The sequence below is a fragment of the Gymnodraco acuticeps genome, unplaced genomic scaffold (genome assembly GCF_902827175.1).
Source record: "Gymnodraco acuticeps unplaced genomic scaffold, fGymAcu1.1, whole genome shotgun sequence".
Taxonomy (NCBI): domain Eukaryota; kingdom Metazoa; phylum Chordata; class Actinopteri; order Perciformes; family Bathydraconidae; genus Gymnodraco; species Gymnodraco acuticeps.
Genome location: NW_022990316.1, coordinates 487,830 through 505,193, shown reverse-complemented (window position 1 = coordinate 505,193; position 17,364 = coordinate 487,830). Strand labels below are relative to the sequence as shown.

The 17,364-nt window shown below is 42.4% G+C and overlaps 2 protein-coding genes across 8 annotated transcripts in view; one reads left to right on the top strand and one right to left on the bottom strand.

Annotated features, from left to right (window-relative positions):
* Window positions 1–15,336, top strand: part of bcl9l (bcl9 like) — a 34,555-nt gene extending 19,219 nt beyond the window's left edge. For 3 of the 7 annotated variants that reach the window (XM_034223005.1, XM_034223007.1, XM_034223008.1), the window contains 8 exons: window positions 3,507–3,577; window positions 3,939–4,344; window positions 7,082–7,204; window positions 7,776–7,950; window positions 8,069–8,153; window positions 8,456–10,883; window positions 10,980–11,234; window positions 11,855–13,035. In XM_034223005.1, the coding sequence (XP_034078896.1) occupies window positions 4,020–4,344; window positions 7,082–7,204; window positions 7,776–7,950; window positions 8,069–8,153; window positions 8,456–10,883; window positions 10,980–11,234; window positions 11,855–13,035 (4,572 nt within the window). In that variant the 5' untranslated portion in view covers window positions 3,507–3,577; window positions 3,939–4,019. Of the gene's footprint in view, window positions 1–3,305; window positions 3,578–3,938; window positions 4,345–7,081; window positions 7,205–7,775; window positions 7,951–8,068; window positions 8,154–8,455; window positions 10,884–10,979; window positions 11,235–11,854 lie in introns of those variants that run through there. The other 4 variants (XM_034223006.1, XM_034223010.1, XM_034223012.1 and 1 more) reach the window with 4 other exon arrangements.
* LOC117550605 (C-X-C chemokine receptor type 5) lies at window positions 13,825–16,682 on the bottom strand. The gene is made up of 2 exons (XM_034223041.1): window positions 16,464–16,682; window positions 13,825–14,957 (listed from the first exon to the last, which is right to left on the bottom strand). Exons 1-2 carry the CDS (start codon window positions 16,494–16,496, stop codon window positions 13,893–13,895), a joined length of 1,098 nt encoding a protein of 365 aa, XP_034078932.1. The 5' UTR covers window positions 16,497–16,682; the 3' UTR covers window positions 13,825–13,892.
* Window positions 16,683–17,364: the final 682 nt, after the last annotated feature.

The window sequence follows — 17,364 nt, the reverse complement described above, 5'->3', positions numbered from 1 at the left end:
GTCAGGAACATTGGCAGTAATACATTGTCATGAAAACACTTCCTGTGGCATGCATGATGCTTCTGTTTTAGTAAGTCGATAACTGGTTTTCTGCCTATTTGATAGTGATTGATTAAATATCTCTAGGGTTTTGAAATATTCAATTCACTGTTGGTGTAAGTCTTTCTAGAAATGTCAATAAGCTGGTATCTAGTTTCTATATTAAGGCTGTGTCATGTAAAACTGCTGCACAATACAGACTCCTATGGAGCATACAGAGGCTACTTTATAGGGCCTGAAAACCCATTTTCTTCAGCAGCAGCTTTTTAAATATGAGCAATTTGATCTTACATCTACGGAAGAGGATTAGGGCCACATGAATTATTTTTTGTATTTTTTCAAATCCTCCCAAAAAAAAATTCATGTGGCCCTAATCCTCTTCTGTAGACATGAACTCTACATTTTAAAGTCTGTTTATTTCATTTTGGGCATAATAGCTAACAATCTTCTTTATCTCTAGTTTTAGGGGTTTGTGATTGAGTATTGAGCACAGCATCACCTTTTGCTGGCTCCAAAATTACCATCAGGTTGATTACATTACAGCTTGTTGTGTGGTCATCTAGGCAGACTTTAATAGGATTGTGTTAGCGACAAGCTATGTTTAAGTGGAGCAATTAACCTGATTTTATTTTAAGTATTATTTCTATACTATATTTCAATTACTATATTAGGCTTTGCCCCCTTGAGACACTATTTCTCCTGATGCTACTTTGCCCATTCTTTTGGATCTTTTCTATTAGGTGCACACATGCCTCTGTATAATACAGTTTAGAAACAGCGAAAGTTGTCAAATCATGTACCATCAATCGTGTTAAAGGATTTATTACGTAAACAGCAGCAGACGTAAACAACAACGCAATGCAAATGCATTTTCGTATTTTTTGAGTAATTATACCGTTTTTAACAAACAGAAATATTGTTTTCTGGCAGCACTTTACATTCATCTGATCAATTGTATTTAAGATTCTTCTTTTTCTTTTATTCAAACTGGTTTGGTGAAAAATGTGGGGGGGGAGGAATGTGAGAATTTCGCCCTTAAGGGACATTACATTAATTTAATCAATTTTCCAACCTCTATTACATTTCGGAATAATTGCATAGCAGTTGATTTGATTTAATTCATCATTCAAATGTCACCGTCATTAAGTACGGATCATTTCTAAAGCTTCAGGGCTAAATATCTTTTTCAGACTTGCTTAAGTGGTGAGGATGTGATGAATAGGGATGACACCGATTAAGTTTAGAGTTGGTTCTTTATACGTGTATGAATAGTCAAAGTCTCCTTTATAATACAAAAATAAATTAGAGCTAAACATATATAGCTGCTGTTCACCAACACCTATAACAACTATAAACCCCCTTGTCATTTATTTATTTTAATTTTACCGCATTGAATCAAGGTGCAATCATTTTCTTAGGCTGATATACAAAGAGAACAACAAATCATCACAAATAGATCTATATTTAGAAAAATACAACATGTACGATACAACAAGTAGTTCAGACGCAAGTCATCACCGGTGCAACCAGTTGTTTGGAAGAGTTCCATAATACTTTGCAAGGTGTTGATCTGTGTATCGTCAAGGTGTGACAAACCTTTGTTGGAAAAATATTCATCATAATGGAAAGATGTACCCTTTAGATTCCTTCATTTGTTTATTAAAGTTCTTCATTTATACCCTGGATTAATATTCTAATAATAATGAAATGTCAGTGATTCCAAATTACCCGCATAATCTAAAATAAACTCTAGTAAAACATTCTGTATAGTATTCTGCTATCTGAAATGCGCTGAAATGTCCAGATGTTGCAACTCAAATTGGGTCTTGAGATTCTTCCAAAGAAAAGGATATTTGAATCGCGTAAACAGCTCCAAACAAACAGAGACACCTGCTTTGTTTGAGACCTGTGGCTGCATAACGGTTCAGTTAACATTAATGCTCTAACCAAAAATTGCTAGTCACACCAGCATCTTATCTAGCCACTATTTCAAAAGGTCACTGCAAAACCTTTAATACATGTTAAATTATTCATTAAAACCAGATTGGTTTGTTAAAATGTAAACCTGGAAAACACTCAAAACAAGGAAAAAGGCTTTTGCTTTAAATCACTGTAATGTTCATTGTGCCTGATTGCTTAAATATAGGCTCCATTCACGTGGCAAGGAGTGGTATTCACTTTAAACGGGCCTATCTTTTTTAAACTGTCCACTCGAAGGTCAGCGCCTCACCATGTGATTAGTCTGCCTCCACTTTGTGTTACACAAAGCAAGTGAGTCACACTTTGTCAACAGCAGCGACGTCTGACTGTCCCTGTTTGAGTTAATGAGTGATGAAGGCCTAAGCCAACGAACAAGGCACCTTTCTGTGCTGACATGAGCCGCTGTTAGTTAATGACTAATTACAGCATTGTGTTTACCATTACCTGTCAAGGTGAGTGAGTGGTACGGATGGTGCCGTAAGAGAGCCACAGTTCACCTGACCGATGACAACGCCCCGTGTCATCGTTCAAGAATGGAAACCAGTGGAAATGTTTACAAGAGATCTGCATCATGTCAGTCAAATATCTTCGAACAGGCTGTGATGGCTGTTTGGACAAACTATTGTTCACTAGCAACAGGTGTGGAATGGTCTTGTTGAGACCTGCTGTTTTAACGCTCTGTGCACAGACAGCTTCAGTGGGAGACGCAGCAAGAACACTTGTGTACGGCTAGTTTGCAGACTGCACACAAATTCTCCGACGCACCGAGAAGCACACCCAAGTTGCAAAGGTTAAAATCAGAAGCTTGGGGTTACCGACACAGGCAGGTGGTGGTGTCGAGAGGGCGTCAGCTTGCAAGCTATGGACTTGAACCCAGAATGAAGCCTTGTGTGGTGGAAAGTGTTAATGTTGAGCTTGAATCCTGCTTAGTTTTGTTTTTTACTCCCCAAAATGACCAGTACAGCTTCAAGTAGATATGTAAGATCTAAGGCCTCGTCGTCTGGGCTATTCAAACTCAGTCAAGTACATAAAAACAAATGTTGAAAAACTCATAAGTTTTGGTGGAAGTCTAAACTCAAATCTGTAATAAACAGGTTGTTAGTTTTTGCCTGTTAGTGCTTACACTCAAAGTGTGTGTCTGTCTGCGTGAGGAGGGAGAGACAGGTATTGCTACAGACTGTGTTGTGGAATGTGTGGTGGAGTTTTTGTGGTTTGCAAAGTGTTTGGCAGGGGGAGGGACCTGACACGCTGCTGAGCTACTTCTGAGCTGCAGGTCCCTCCCCCCCTCCACCAGCTCAGTCTGTGCTCTGTTCCCTTAAAGGAATAGTTACCTCACAGCGGCCCTGCTGTCTTATCAATCTTTTGGCTTCTCGTCTCTGCTGATGAAGTTGATGTTGACCCGGGCTGAGGACACACACTGACAGATAGTGCTGACTGTAGAGATTGCTATCTGGCTCCACTGATGATATTACCCTCCTGTCCTCCAGGTCCATGTGTGGTCAGTGAAGCCTGGAGAGCAGCATGGAAAAGTGTCAGTTGAGCGCCTGGTTGAGATGAGGTGAGTGAACAGGCCTAACCTGGAACCAGAGTGTCACCCACCCACTTACTGTGGGCGTGATATGGGGATTCAAAAAAACAAAACGTATACAGTTGTCATATTTTGTATTGCTCCCAAATTAGTCATTGAAGAGAAATTGTATCACAAAAGGAGGTTGTGGTTAAAAAAAAATGGTAGCAATCCAGATTAGTAAAGGAGTACAATGTATGATTCAAGTCAAATAAGTGAAATGTTAGTAATCCTTGACTTGGACCTTTGAAATATGGGATATGCTACATTTTCACAATTATTTTTTTCAAATTTCTCTTAACTTTAGATTTTTTGTCTGAAATACTGATGTTTTTTTTCTTCTCTCCATCAGTGTCGCCTGTTCACCATGTGAGCTCCACTGACAAACCACTTTCTCCACACCAGACCTCAACCGCAATCACCAGCCAATCAAATGCACCCGGACAATAAACTGGCCAATCATGGCAAGCAGGTCACCAGTGACAACCAATCCCGAATACCCAGTGTAAACCAGCAGGCCCAGCAGCAGCAGGGAGCCGCGGGCCACTTGGGTCCAAAGGGCGTTGGTGCCGGGAGCCATGGAGTCAAAACCAACCAGATATCCCCCGGCAACCCTGGGCTGAAAGCAGTCAGCCAATCAGTAAGCAGCGTCGGAGGGATGTTGAAAACCAAATCCAAGCGGGAGCGGAGTGTCTCCATGGACTCTGGTGATTCCCGAAGTGCAGTTCCTCCAGCCCTTGAGACGGATGCCAAAGGAGGTAAGGCATGCGCACATACAACTGTGTCAGAGTCCCGGACATATAGACAGTGCGTCTGTGTTCTAAGTATGCAGCAGTTCACTTCCTCTACCTTCCTATCAGCTAAATCTTTACCCGAAATACCAGATTACGAGCATTCACCTCCTCCACAGCAGGAAGTGAATGTAAGGACTGAGAGAGTAACTTGTTTTGCTGAAATGCCCCGACCTTTCAGTGAAGCGTCAGAATTTCCCCCTGGCTTTTGATACCTTGTGCCCTGCCTGCGCTGCAGTGACGTGTCCCAAATGAAAAGGCATCTGGGCCTCCTGTAGTGCTCAGACGGGTCATGAGGTCACCAAAACTTAGTAAGCCTACAGAGGTTGTTTATAAAGCAGAAGCATTGAATGAGTGGGTGGGGGAGGCTTTGTTGTGTGAGTGTCTTGGTAAATATGATTGATCATGTGGTTCAGCACACAATCTTTGATTGGTGTTGCTTATTTAAGTGTTTCTGTAAGTGATTGATGCAGAGGGAAATTAGATTTTTGTAAAACTCTTTAAGGCTTCCTGTACATGACTGGAATCTCTTTAAACACACACCGACGTGCACACACACTCAGGTGTGGTTCTAATACAAAGAGGGACAGAGGGAAAAATTGTGAGAAAATAGGACTCCATGTGACCTCCATACACACACAAAGACACACACCGCTTTTGTTCTCATTCCCTTTTATTACATTTTACACAAAATGCATTTAAATGAAACGTAAGCCTCTTTCCTCTCTCCTTGAAATCACTACGCCACCAAACCTGGAAACTTGTATAGTGATGAATAGTCTTAGCACACTGATAAGTTTCTCCTTGAAAGAAATGCCTAACCCTTACTCACCCTGTGCTACCTTGAATCCTTGATAAAAATGTTGTTTTTCTCGCATGCCTCCACAGTGAGCGGAGAATCTAGAAAGCAGAAAAAGAAAAAAACTTAAAGGGGCCCTACTCTGCTATTTTGGGTACTTTTCCTGTAGTGTATTATATGGGTTTTTGTGCATGTAATGGTCTGCAAAGGCCCCCCACCCACTCCCCCCCCTGCCTGAAACGCCTCGATTGAAGTCCTTTGACACATTGACATCACTATGTAACAATTGCGCTTCTATTGGCTAGTGCTCCAACACATTGTACGTGATAGGCTAAAGGCATCTCTAAGCGGTTGACCAATCACAACAGAGCCGACCAGCTAACCAATCAGATCAGACTGGGCTTTGGTTTCAGACAGGGGGGGAAAAGAGGTGCTGCAACACAGGCAGTATGAGAAAAATAAAGAGCTTATGGACCATTAAAGCATTTAAAGGTCCCATGTCATGGCCATTTCTACTGATCATAATTCCATCATTGAGGTCTACTAGAATAGATTTACATTGTTCAATGTTCCAAACTCACATTGGTTTCTCATACAGCATCTCTGTGTATTCACTCTCTGTCCTACACGCCTTGTTGGAGCTCCGTTTTGCAGACTCTGCAGACCGTTTACATGCATACAAAGCTACATAACACACAAGGGGACGGGTAATAACCGGAAAATAATGACATGGGACCTTTAAACATGTCACAGTATAGGCACAAAATACAATTATGAACCTACAATTAAGCACAATATTGGGGCCCAGTTAAACGCCAGATACACATCGAATCTTGTGCTCACAAAATCTGAAACACATTTACTATTGTGCACTACGTGTCTCAAGATTTCGCTGATGCTCTTCGAGTCTGTGCATGAACCTGTAAGTGTTCACTTCAAATCATCAAGATTTATCAAGGATTTACACTATTTATCGAATTTCATTGTTCATCCTTGTAGGCAAGTGAAAAAAAACAATTTTCTGTAACAATTCTGCCTTACACAGGAGTTATTCAAATAGTCATTTTAAGGTGAAGTTTTCCTTTTAAACCGGTAACCGCTGGTAACAAAAATGTCAACAGAAGACGAAGTCAGCTCTTTTTACTCTGCCTTTCTGTGTCAAGGCAGCAGCTTTCCTTCTGCTGTCCTTGTTATTGTCACTGCACACTTCCTTCCTTCCTTAATGTACATTCATACGCGTCTACTAGGCCTGTGGTTACCCAAGCTCATCTGATGTGTTTATTGGAAGGTACTTTTTCTGCCACAGTCAGTAAGATGTTGAGTAATGAACCTGAAAGGTTTTCACTGTCCTGTTTATAGAGATGTTCTTAATATGTGACAGTATATGGATGTTACCAAAGTAGCTTTTCTCTCCAGTCCCCATAGGAGTTTAAACTCAACGTTGTATTATCTGTCAGAAGTTGGCGTTGCCTCTTTACTGCAGGTTACCTTCTGGAAATGTTAAAGCTGCCACATATTTCCTGCAGCTGTTTGCACTCTCTGGCCAACAGCACCTTGTGCATCCACAACATCCTAATTACACCATGTGAGCACGCTCGGCTCATGCTTCTCAATACATTGCATGTGCAGATGGGATTAGCATGTATAGACATTTGTTGCGAAAATACAATTAAAATGTTTACAGAGACGAGCAGAGGTTAAAGATTGAAATGCAGCTGTAAGCCAGGATCCTATAACTTCCATAGAGTAAGGCAAACTGCATTAGAGATAATAGTAGGGCTCTGGATAATACAGTGGTGGTTGAGTTTAGGCCATCAGTGGTGAATAATAATAATATAGATTATACCCTTTTTAAAGGGTCAATACTGTGACAGTTGTTGTTGACGTGGGTGTCTTATCCTCTAGAGGGTGTGATGCGCAGTAAGCGGCGCTGTGTTCTGGAGAAGAAGCAGCCATATAGTGGAGATGAATGGTGCTCTGGCCCCGACACAGAAGAAGATGAAGACAAGCCACACACTGCGACCCACCGTGAGTCCAGCCATCTGTACAGAGGAGGAAACACATTGCCAATAGCTGTTGTCTTAATTTAGAACGATGATCTCAATGGGATTCACCTGGTTAAATAAAGGTTTGAAATGAAATTGAAGAACAGTCATCAATAGTAATAGTGTCAATGTAAACATTACATGTAGAAATCCCCATGCCTTTCTTCTTTTCATTTTTTCTGAAAACCGTTAGCTATCCACAACTGTTTTCAGCTCCTGTACATAAACTCAAAAGGGAGATAGTGTCAGCATCTGCCATACTGCTCATTTCCACTGATTTGACTTTACATGTGTTTTAGCTCCATCTAGTGTTAAGATGTTGAAGCCAAAGTGATACTGGTATTACATATAAACCATAATACCAATGTAGGCCATTTAAACCTAGAGGGATCCCTGCCCTGTTGCTCTCCCTTTGTCCGATGTGTGGGTGTAAGCACAGACGGCGTCTTGTTCTGTGTAAACTGTAAAGCCCTCTGAGACAGATGTCAAATGTGTGATATTGGGCTATATAAATAAACTTTGATTGAAGCCACTGTGTTACTGATTTCTCTCAGGAGAGCGTGGACTGGCAGGTCCTGTTCCAGGGCTTCCTGACCGCCTATCCGCAGGGCCCGTAGCTGAAGCTGCACGGCCTGTCATGGGATGTGGAGTGGGACCCGGGCTGAAGACAGAGCAGCCTCAACCTTCGCAGCAAGTGGTGTATGTTTTCACAACAAACCTAGCCAACAGGTGAGAACTATTTGCAGGCCTCACATGCAGGTGATTTCAAATCATAAGCTGCATGTATGGATTTTTTAAAATATATATCTGCTAAATTAATTTGTAATATTGCTGTATGTGTTTGCAGTGCTGCAGAGGCAGTATTCAAAGGACAGAGCGATTCCATCCTTCTGTTTCACCAGCAAAATGTTTCACGCACCAAGTTGGAGCAGGTCAGTAGCAAATTAGAAACAATGTTATGTTTGTGTTAAACCATGGGGGAGAAAAAGTGTTTTTCAAGACCACAGATGCAAAGCATGTGGGGAAGTTAATATGTTAGACTATTTTAGTCTCCGATACCTCTTTGTTCCTGTTTCTATTAGCAGTGCTTGTGACTTCTTGTACTAAGAAAGTGAAGTTCACTATGTGTTGTTTAAGCATGTTAACAATTAGATAATGTACTATAAACTGTAATTACTTCTGTTTTAGACATAGCAATTATGTAATTATTTCTTTTTGCCCTTGTTTGCCTCAGGGCCACCCATCAGGGACGCTTCCTAACCTATCTGAGAAGGTGCACTCCAGCAGCTCTCCACCCACAGGCACCCCTAAATCCCAAGGTGGAACTCCACGGCCAGCCTCCGCAGGGATTGGAGGCCCAATGCATCCTGCAGGGACACCGACATCAGCAGGTCACTCCGACAATGAATCTTCTCAAACCAGACCTGGCGAAGGCTCAGGCAATAACAGCATTGTTGTCCAAAGGTCAGAGGGCGGGGTCACAGCCACACCCTCAGGCCCAGTCCCAGGAACCGGCAATGGGGAGGGTGCAGGGGGTATGTCTCTTCCACTTGCTACTGTTTCCCCCTCCGGAAGTCCCTCCATCCTTTCTGCACACCTACTGGGAGATATAGGCCAGAGGATTGGCCCAGTGAACATGGATGGTCTTTCAAAAGAACAGCTGGAACACAGGGAGCGCTCTTTGCAGACGCTGAGAGACATAGAGAGGCTGCTTCTGCGCAGTGGGGCAAGTGGATGCCCCGGAGACCCAGGAGGCCCAGGAGGCCCAGGAGGCCCCAACAACAATACTGGTAATAACTCTTCCAACCTAAATAATAACAACAATACTGATAGGAGTGGTATTCTCGACGGCCGTGACAGTGGTACTAATAGTTCTGGAAACTGCAGTAGTGGTAATATGCTAGCATCAGCTTTGGGTCCGATGGGAGGGATGAAGAAATATGAAGAACCCCTCCAGTCCATCATTTCCCAAACACAGACCCTTGCTGGACCAATCCTTGACAGCCCTCAAATGGACTCTCATCACAACCTACAGCAACACCCCCATCACCAGCTGTCTTCACCTGGGCTCGACATGGGTCCCTTACTCGGACCAGATGGGCTGACCCCAGAGCAAATAGCGTGGAGGAAACTTCAAGAAGAATACTACCATGAGAAGAGACGTCAACAGGAAGTACAACCCCCTACACATCCACAGCACTTTAGAATGGTGAATGAGATCGGCATGCATGGAGGTCCCGTGATGATGAGAGGACCCCCTCCTCCCTACCACAGCAAGCCTGGAGACCAGCAGTGGGGTCCTGGCAACATGATGGGAGGAGGAAATGCACGAATGATAGACATGCACCAAGAAGGACCCCGTGGTCCAAGGTTCCTGGGACAGATGCAGAGAGGGCCCCCTGGGGGAGGTGGTTTTCCTGGTAGTAAAGGGGGAGTTTTGTCAGTAGAAGGTCTAGGACCTCAAAGGCCCACTAGGCCAGGGATGATTTGGCTCGAAGATATGCCCAACAACATAGGTGGTGGAGGAGGTCCATTTCAGGGCTGCTACCCTGGGGGGCCTCCTCAACACTTGCAAGGTGACACAGAACATCTGTTAACGCACGAGGAAATGTTTCGCCTGATGGAGAAACGTCAGATGCAGGGGCTTCCCAGGTTTGAACTTGAAAGATTAATCAAACAGCAGCAACAGGGCACCCTGGCCCAAAGATTAATGGATAATCCTGGGGGCCCAGAATTTCACAATTTGGGAATGGGCCGGGGTCCCCCCTCATCTCGAGGTGATCCCATGGACTTTCCTGGATCACGGGAGATTATGGTCTCTCCTGGAGGGGGTCCGCAGATGAGAGACCTTGTGGATTCTCCTCTGGGGGGCAACCACCCAATGAACATGAACCAACAGATGAATGTTCAGCAGCAACAGCAGATGATGCTCTCTCAGAAGCTCAGAGGGGGTCCTGCAGGTCGGGGGCCTTTAAGTGAGATGTTCATCCCCGGAGAGCTTTCACGAATCAGGGCTTCACAGAACGGAAGAGGGGGAAATAAGGGAATGATTCCAGGACCTGACGGCCACTTTCAGTTTCCGAATCACAGTCCCTTCTCCGGAGGTCATGGGGATGGGCCTTATCTTCAACAACCTGGCCATGAGATGTTTGGGCCTGACCCGCAAGGTCATAATCAAATGGGAGGTACATCGCGGCTAAGTCATATGCCCATGAGTGGAGGCCTCAGGGGGGTAGACCTCGGTCCTAGGCACCCTTCTGACCTATCAATCAATGTTAACCCCCTGACCTCTCCTTCAGTGCCTCGTCCTCATCAGCTCAAGTCTCCATCTCTCCACCAAGAGCCATCTCCTCTCCTACCCTCCCCCTCCGCTCCAGGACTGAAGTCCCCCTCGCAGATCTCCTCTGTGGGGCATCATCCAAATCTTCCCCCTGCCTCTGGCGCTGGGACTCCTTCCTCTTCTTCCATGAAGTCTCCCCAGATAATGGGGTCTTCCAACCTTGGATTGCACTCTCCATCTGCCTCTCCTGGACATCTCAAATCCCCTGCTATGGCTGCGGGCTCTCCAGGGTGGGCTTCCCCTAAAACGGCTCTTCCAAGTCCAGGTGGTCCAACCAGTGGGAAGGTAGTGGGCAATGGAGGAAGTAGTTCCACTGAGACAGGTATACATTTAAAATCCAGCATGACACGGAATCATCATTAATGCTGTTTCTCGCATTACTATGACATTAATCAGTTATTTTGTATGTTCCTTGCAGGTCAATCACTTCCCCCCAGGAGTTCCAACTCGACACCCATTAGCCAGCCAGGCTCTATGAATCCTAGCATACCATTTACTTCCTCTCCCGATAACCCCCCAACTCAGAATCCTTTATCTCTTATCATGTCTCAGATGTCCAAGTATGCCATGCCCAGTTCTACTCCTCTTTACCACGATGCAATCAAAACAATTTCCACTTCCGATGATGAGATGCTTCCAGATCGACCTCTTCTATCTGGTGTCAGCATTGGAGGTAAGAAACAATGAAAGACTCAGACATAACTGTGTTAATTCTGAGATCGATGTTGGTTTTCTATTTAAAAATCTGCTTGCAAAACGATCATTTGATGGTACAGCTACTTTATAATATGAATAGACTTCGTATTCATATTTCATAAATTGTATATTAATTATATTAAAGGTGGGGTAGGTAAGTTTGAGAAACCGGCTCGAGATACACTTTTTGTTATATTCCATGGAATGCTCTTAACATCCCGATAGCAATGAATATCTTAAATGCTTTGACAAAAAGTCCATAAAAAAATGTCATCTGTGGAAGCCGTAGTACTGTAAAAAGCACGACCAATCATTTTAGCCGGCCCGGCTAAAATAACTGGATGGCCTACCTGCCTGTCAGCCTTCCATCTGTGCACAAACTTATCTCGTGCCCTCATTGGTCATGTGCGCGTTCGTGTGTGTTGGAAGGAAGGAAGTGGCAGATTTTTTCCGGTTGTGTATTTTCTAATTCTAGCGCACTCCAGCTGGTTTCTCCAAAATTACCTACCCCACCTTTAAGTATGATGGGTTGAAATAATGTCAGCGTATTGCTAAATATTATTATTTATTTTATTTCTTGCCTTGTTTTATCACCAGGAAACATGGGGAACAGCCAGGCCTCCCAGATGCTTGTCTCCCAGTGCTCCATTGGCTCCCACAGTGATCCACAAAGCCCCATGGGTATTGTAAGCCAAGGTCAGCAACACCTGTCCCATGACGCCACCGGACCTATGCTTTCTTCACCAAATCCAATGGGCATGCCTGCCATGAATTCGGCCATGATGGGAGGAGGGGCCCCTGACGGAATGGGGCCCTGCAATGTTTCACCTTTATCTCAGAACCAGATGGCCGGTTTCTCTCGCATCCACCAACCACCTCATGGGCCCATGCACTCACCCATCGGAGGAATGTCACATCATTTCCATCAGTCTAATGAGGATATTCTGTCACCTCAGCAGTTACACCTGCTTAGAAAAGGTCATCCTCACCAGCGGCCCTCACATCCCTCTGACTCATTCGCCTCTTTGCCCATGGGGGACGGCGCTGACCTAAGTGATGTTATGCGAACCAGTCACACGGGTATCCCTGAGTTTGATCTCTCCCGCATAATTCCTTCTGATAAGCCCAGTAGCACTCTTCAGTATTTCCCTAAGAGCGAGCCACATCAGAATCCACATCAGGGGCCACAAGCTACTTCACAGCAGCTCCTAAAACAGCTGTCTTCTGGCCCTCCACATGGCGGTGGTCATTCATCCAACCCCCATTTAGCCAACCTGCAAAATATGATGGCCGAACAGCAGCTGGCGCCTCACCCCTCACATGGTGGAATACGCCATAACATGGGTATTCCTCATGGTGGATCTAGAGGGATGGTTCCTGCGGGTGGCATGGGCCCCATGTGCCCTCCTGGACATATGATGGGAAGGACAGGCATCGGGCCCCAGCAGCATCTCCAGCATCAGCAAGCCATGATGGCGAACAGCCTTCTCCACCATCCATCCAACCCTTACCCTGGCATGATGTCGTCCCAGCAGCACTCACACAATCTGATGGCACAGCAAAACATTATGATGATGCAGGCTAAGCAGCGCGGCATGTCACTTCCAGGGGATCCCTTTGGCCCCCAGGGTCCTCTTATGTCCCCTCAGGGTCCCATGATGGCCCCAAACCACCCACAGGCTGGTATGATGGGCCCCCAGTCTCTCAGACAGCGGGGAATGTCTCTGGACGGTCCCCTTGGCTATGGCCCTGGAGGTATGGCCAATATGCCATTCTGATCCAGTTCAAATAAACTGTATCAAAATCAACAAAAAAAACAAAAAAAACAACAGCCGTCAACTAGGTCACCTTCCCATTGTGTCGAATTATTTTCATTAATGTTATTCTTGCAGTTATTTCAAAAAGAGGATCTGTAAAAACGTTAAATCATTTTGGATTACAAATTAAATGAAATATTTAAAATCACTGTAACACGATTCAACGACAAATCTGAAGCCATTTTCTAAAATACTGTAAAATATGTATATTTCAAAGATGTGTGTATTTGTTGTTGGAACAGAGTGGCTTTCAGGAGAGGAGTGCCTCAAATTTCTATTTGTTTTAATACCATTGATTTATTTTCTCCAACTACCAAACTGTTGTGCAAAGGAACTATATATGTGTATGCATATACAGTATATACGGTATAGATATACAGTGTATACATGTATATACATATAAATATATATAATATATATATACTTGCTGTATATAAGATGCAATTTGTGATTGTTTGCAGTTGTTCTGTATAACAGTGTTTTAATAGAAGTCTAAAAATAGAATAATACTGATCTATATGGTGGTTTTAGTTTCTGTTATTGTGTCAATTATTAATGCTTTATACATTTGACAACAGGACAAGGTTTATTTATAATATATGACATTTTTATTCAATGGAAATATCAGTAGTAAAAGTTAAAACCGATTCCGGACAACAATAACCTTCTTCTTTTTTTTTTACAGAGTAAAAAAAAAACATTTTTATTACAAACAAAGTGGGTACTATATTGTCAGAACATGTGATGATATTTTACATAATGACAAATGAAATTCTGCAGAACAGAAGTTGTTTTAGTAACAGCTGACACAGAGTTGATTAGATGAGGATGTTGCTGCTAGTTAATCCTCCATCAGAAATGGATGGTCGGCTGTGACCCTGAGCTCTCATGAAAGGAAGACAAACCCAGCTGCAGCCCATCTGACACAGTAACTTTATCAGCTCATTGCGAAACCGCACCCCAACAAAGGCATACAAGAACGGGTTCAGGCAACAGTGTAAGAGGCCGATGCTTTTTGTCACATCAAGCACCGGCTGAACTAGGTCATAAGAAGTACAGTTTTCATACTTGATAACCTCCAGGTCGCCCAAAGTTGTGATCAGCAAGGTGATATTGTATGGTAGCCAACAGAAGAAAAAGACGAGCGTGACGAGTAAAGCCAGTCGAATTGCTCTTTGCTTTGCGTTGCTTTTCTGACTGTTGCACAAAGTAACTGCCACTGCTGTGTAACAATAGCTCATGACAGCGAGAGGAAGGAAAAAGCAAACATGATCTAACACTCTTTTAGTCAAAACCCAGTTGTTGGCATGGATAAGGTGAAGATGATGGGAACAAGAGAGTGTGTTTGTGTTGTTTCCCCCCACAGAAAGAAAAGCAGCATTGGGTATCGATAACCCCAAACAGAGCAGCCACAATGAAAAGCATGTCAGGTGCACTGTTCTCGGACGTCGACTTTGCATGCTGGAAATAGCATGAACAATGGCCAAATAGCGATCAAAGCCAATGCAAGCCAGAAGGAAACTCCCACAGTAGAGGTTTAGGTGTTGCACCAGACCCATCAGCCTGCAGAGAAACTCCCCAAACAGCCAGCCAGCAGCATTCTCAACTATAACAAAGGGGATTGTGAGAAGGAGCATGAGGTCAGACAGGGCCAGGTGCAGCAGGTAGATCTCTGTGATGCGCAGGCGGCGCCAACGTCGCAGGAGGATGGTTATCATCAGGCCATTTCCTGCTACACCCAGCAGGAAGATCAGGCTGTACAGCACGGGTTGGAAAACGGCATGAAACACCCGCAGGCCGATCCCATCATCATCATCACAGACCATGGGCGTGTTGTCGTAAACGTAGTCTGTGTCATTTTCAGAATATTTATTGTCTCCCAGCTGTCAAATACAAAGAGGAAATGCTATTTTAATAATAACTTCACAGGTGGAGAATCACCTTGTGTGCTGTGGAATAACGTAACTGCGTTCATTTGGGTTGGGGTGAATGAACCGTTACATAAGCTTTAATAGCGCTAATTTGGGTTTTCTTCATTCCGTGTTTTTAAGTCAAATGATTAGGCAGGAAACACAGTATAGGCCAGGTTTTTTCACTTCCTCTTCATTGTAATGCAATGTTTAAGACATAAGACATATTATTTGGGACGTATACTAACAAATTAAATGCAATAACTTGTTCCCTTTAAGTAACAACCATGTGGGTTATATATCTGGTAAACAAATCCCAGCTAATAAAATTAAATAAAAGCAAAAACATATTCAATTATATTCAAATTTCTGAATTCTGAAAAATATGGATAAAATGTGATATTGTACGAACACATTCAAAGTTTGACATACAACTCTGAACACATCACCTTGAATGTAATAGTATTTCAATGTAATAGCAGGAAATTAAGTAGCAGGATGTTCTTTGTGCTACTGTAACTTCAGAATTAAAGAAAAAGGGGAATAATTCTTTACTTATACATTTGTTTTCCTTCTCATAAAAGAAGAAACAAAACATTACATTTCAAAATTATACAATTTTAAATGGAATCAGTGCTGCCATGACTGTCAATGTTATTACTGAGCCTAAAATACACAGTGACTACAGTTTGCTCTTATATAACATGTTTTACCAAAATGTTATAATGTAATTTAATCTACAATAATTAGACTTATACATTTGACTCAAATAACAAGCCATTTGGATCACCACACAGGTTTTGATTTGAAAACATAAATAATCTCTATTTTTAATTGCATTAGTGTGATTAACCATAACATTTTTTCCTCCTACATGAGTGCTTTTATAAAAAAAACATAACATTTTTAAAAGTACACCGGCACTCTCCTTTATGTTAAACACATACCAAATGATGTATTACAGTGAATTTCTTCCTTGTCTATTCGAGCAGTGAATCAACAGGAAAGAAGGAGTATGCACATAAAGTAACGGACCCGCCTGTTCAGGTGCAGTTCTAATGTTCAGTAATTCATGCCACTGTAGCGTATAAAATATGCTTCTCAAAGTTAAGACAATTCAAAATACATGTAGAACTTATCAAGCAGCTACATGTTTGTTGTTTAAATATAGTGTTTTAAATGTCAGATGCTGCAGCAGACAATTAAAGGTTATTCTGGATACTGAAAGTTGTCCATTTGTAGTTAAAAGGACATTTAACAATAGACTAAATCACATAATTACATTACATTGCATTTAGCTAAGACATGGACTGTTGCTTACGATGACACCCATTATTTTAAGTGCATAGAAATTATACACACATGCTTTATTTTAATATCTTATATTAGATTTAAGATTGTGACCTTCGATGCGGATAAGATACTTTACATTTTGATATCAATTACCATTCACTTTAAAAATGTGAAATCATTTCTTACCTCATAAACAGCAAAGGTGTTTGTTACATCCATGTTGGTCAGTTTTGGTCACCTTAATGTATTTCGTACACTGTCGTAGTTAAATGAGCTTTTATGTCTTTTAGTGCTGGGTGTGGGATTGTTAAAAAACAAAGATTGAAAATAGTCACGCTTTAAATATGAGGCTTCCTATAGTAAGCATGAAAGAGCAGTAATGCATGTCAAGTAACCACACCCTACACTATATCCTAGCTTTCAACAAGCAACAAGAGGCAATCATACAGAACCAGATTTATTTGCATATGTTGGGCTATAACCTTATAACACATATGGTGTATATATAAACATCCAGCCAACCTAGCAGTAAGTGTGAGAAGACATGCATCATTCAGCTTTGCCCTTGATATCAATGTTGTTAAATGTTTTTTTTACTTATATCTCAAATAATAGCCTCAATTTATCCATAATTAGATTAGTGATTAGATTGAAAGCAGAAAGTGTTATTTACTACTGTAGCTATACATTCAGATGGAGAAAGCCACTTTGGAACCCTGTAGGGAGGCCCTCAACCCCCGACTGCTCCATGGCCTGTAGATCAGACCGGGTGTACACGTCAGATTATAAGTCTGTACTGTATGTGAATGTAAACATGGCATTCTTGAGAAGTCCGTTAGCCCTAGTTAAATAAACATTGCTTTAAAGTGCTGAACATGGAGTAAATGTCCCATACTGATCTCAGTTTCTTATGTGTCCCATTCATAATTCAATACAGCTTGCCACTTTTTGAGAGCAGCAGAACCACTATAAAACTAAACCAACTAGTAATTAAGTGAATCACTAAATAAACTAATTATTGACATTGACATTTTTGAATGTAAAACTAATTACCTGGTCGAAAAAAATAATGTTGTTAATATGTTTA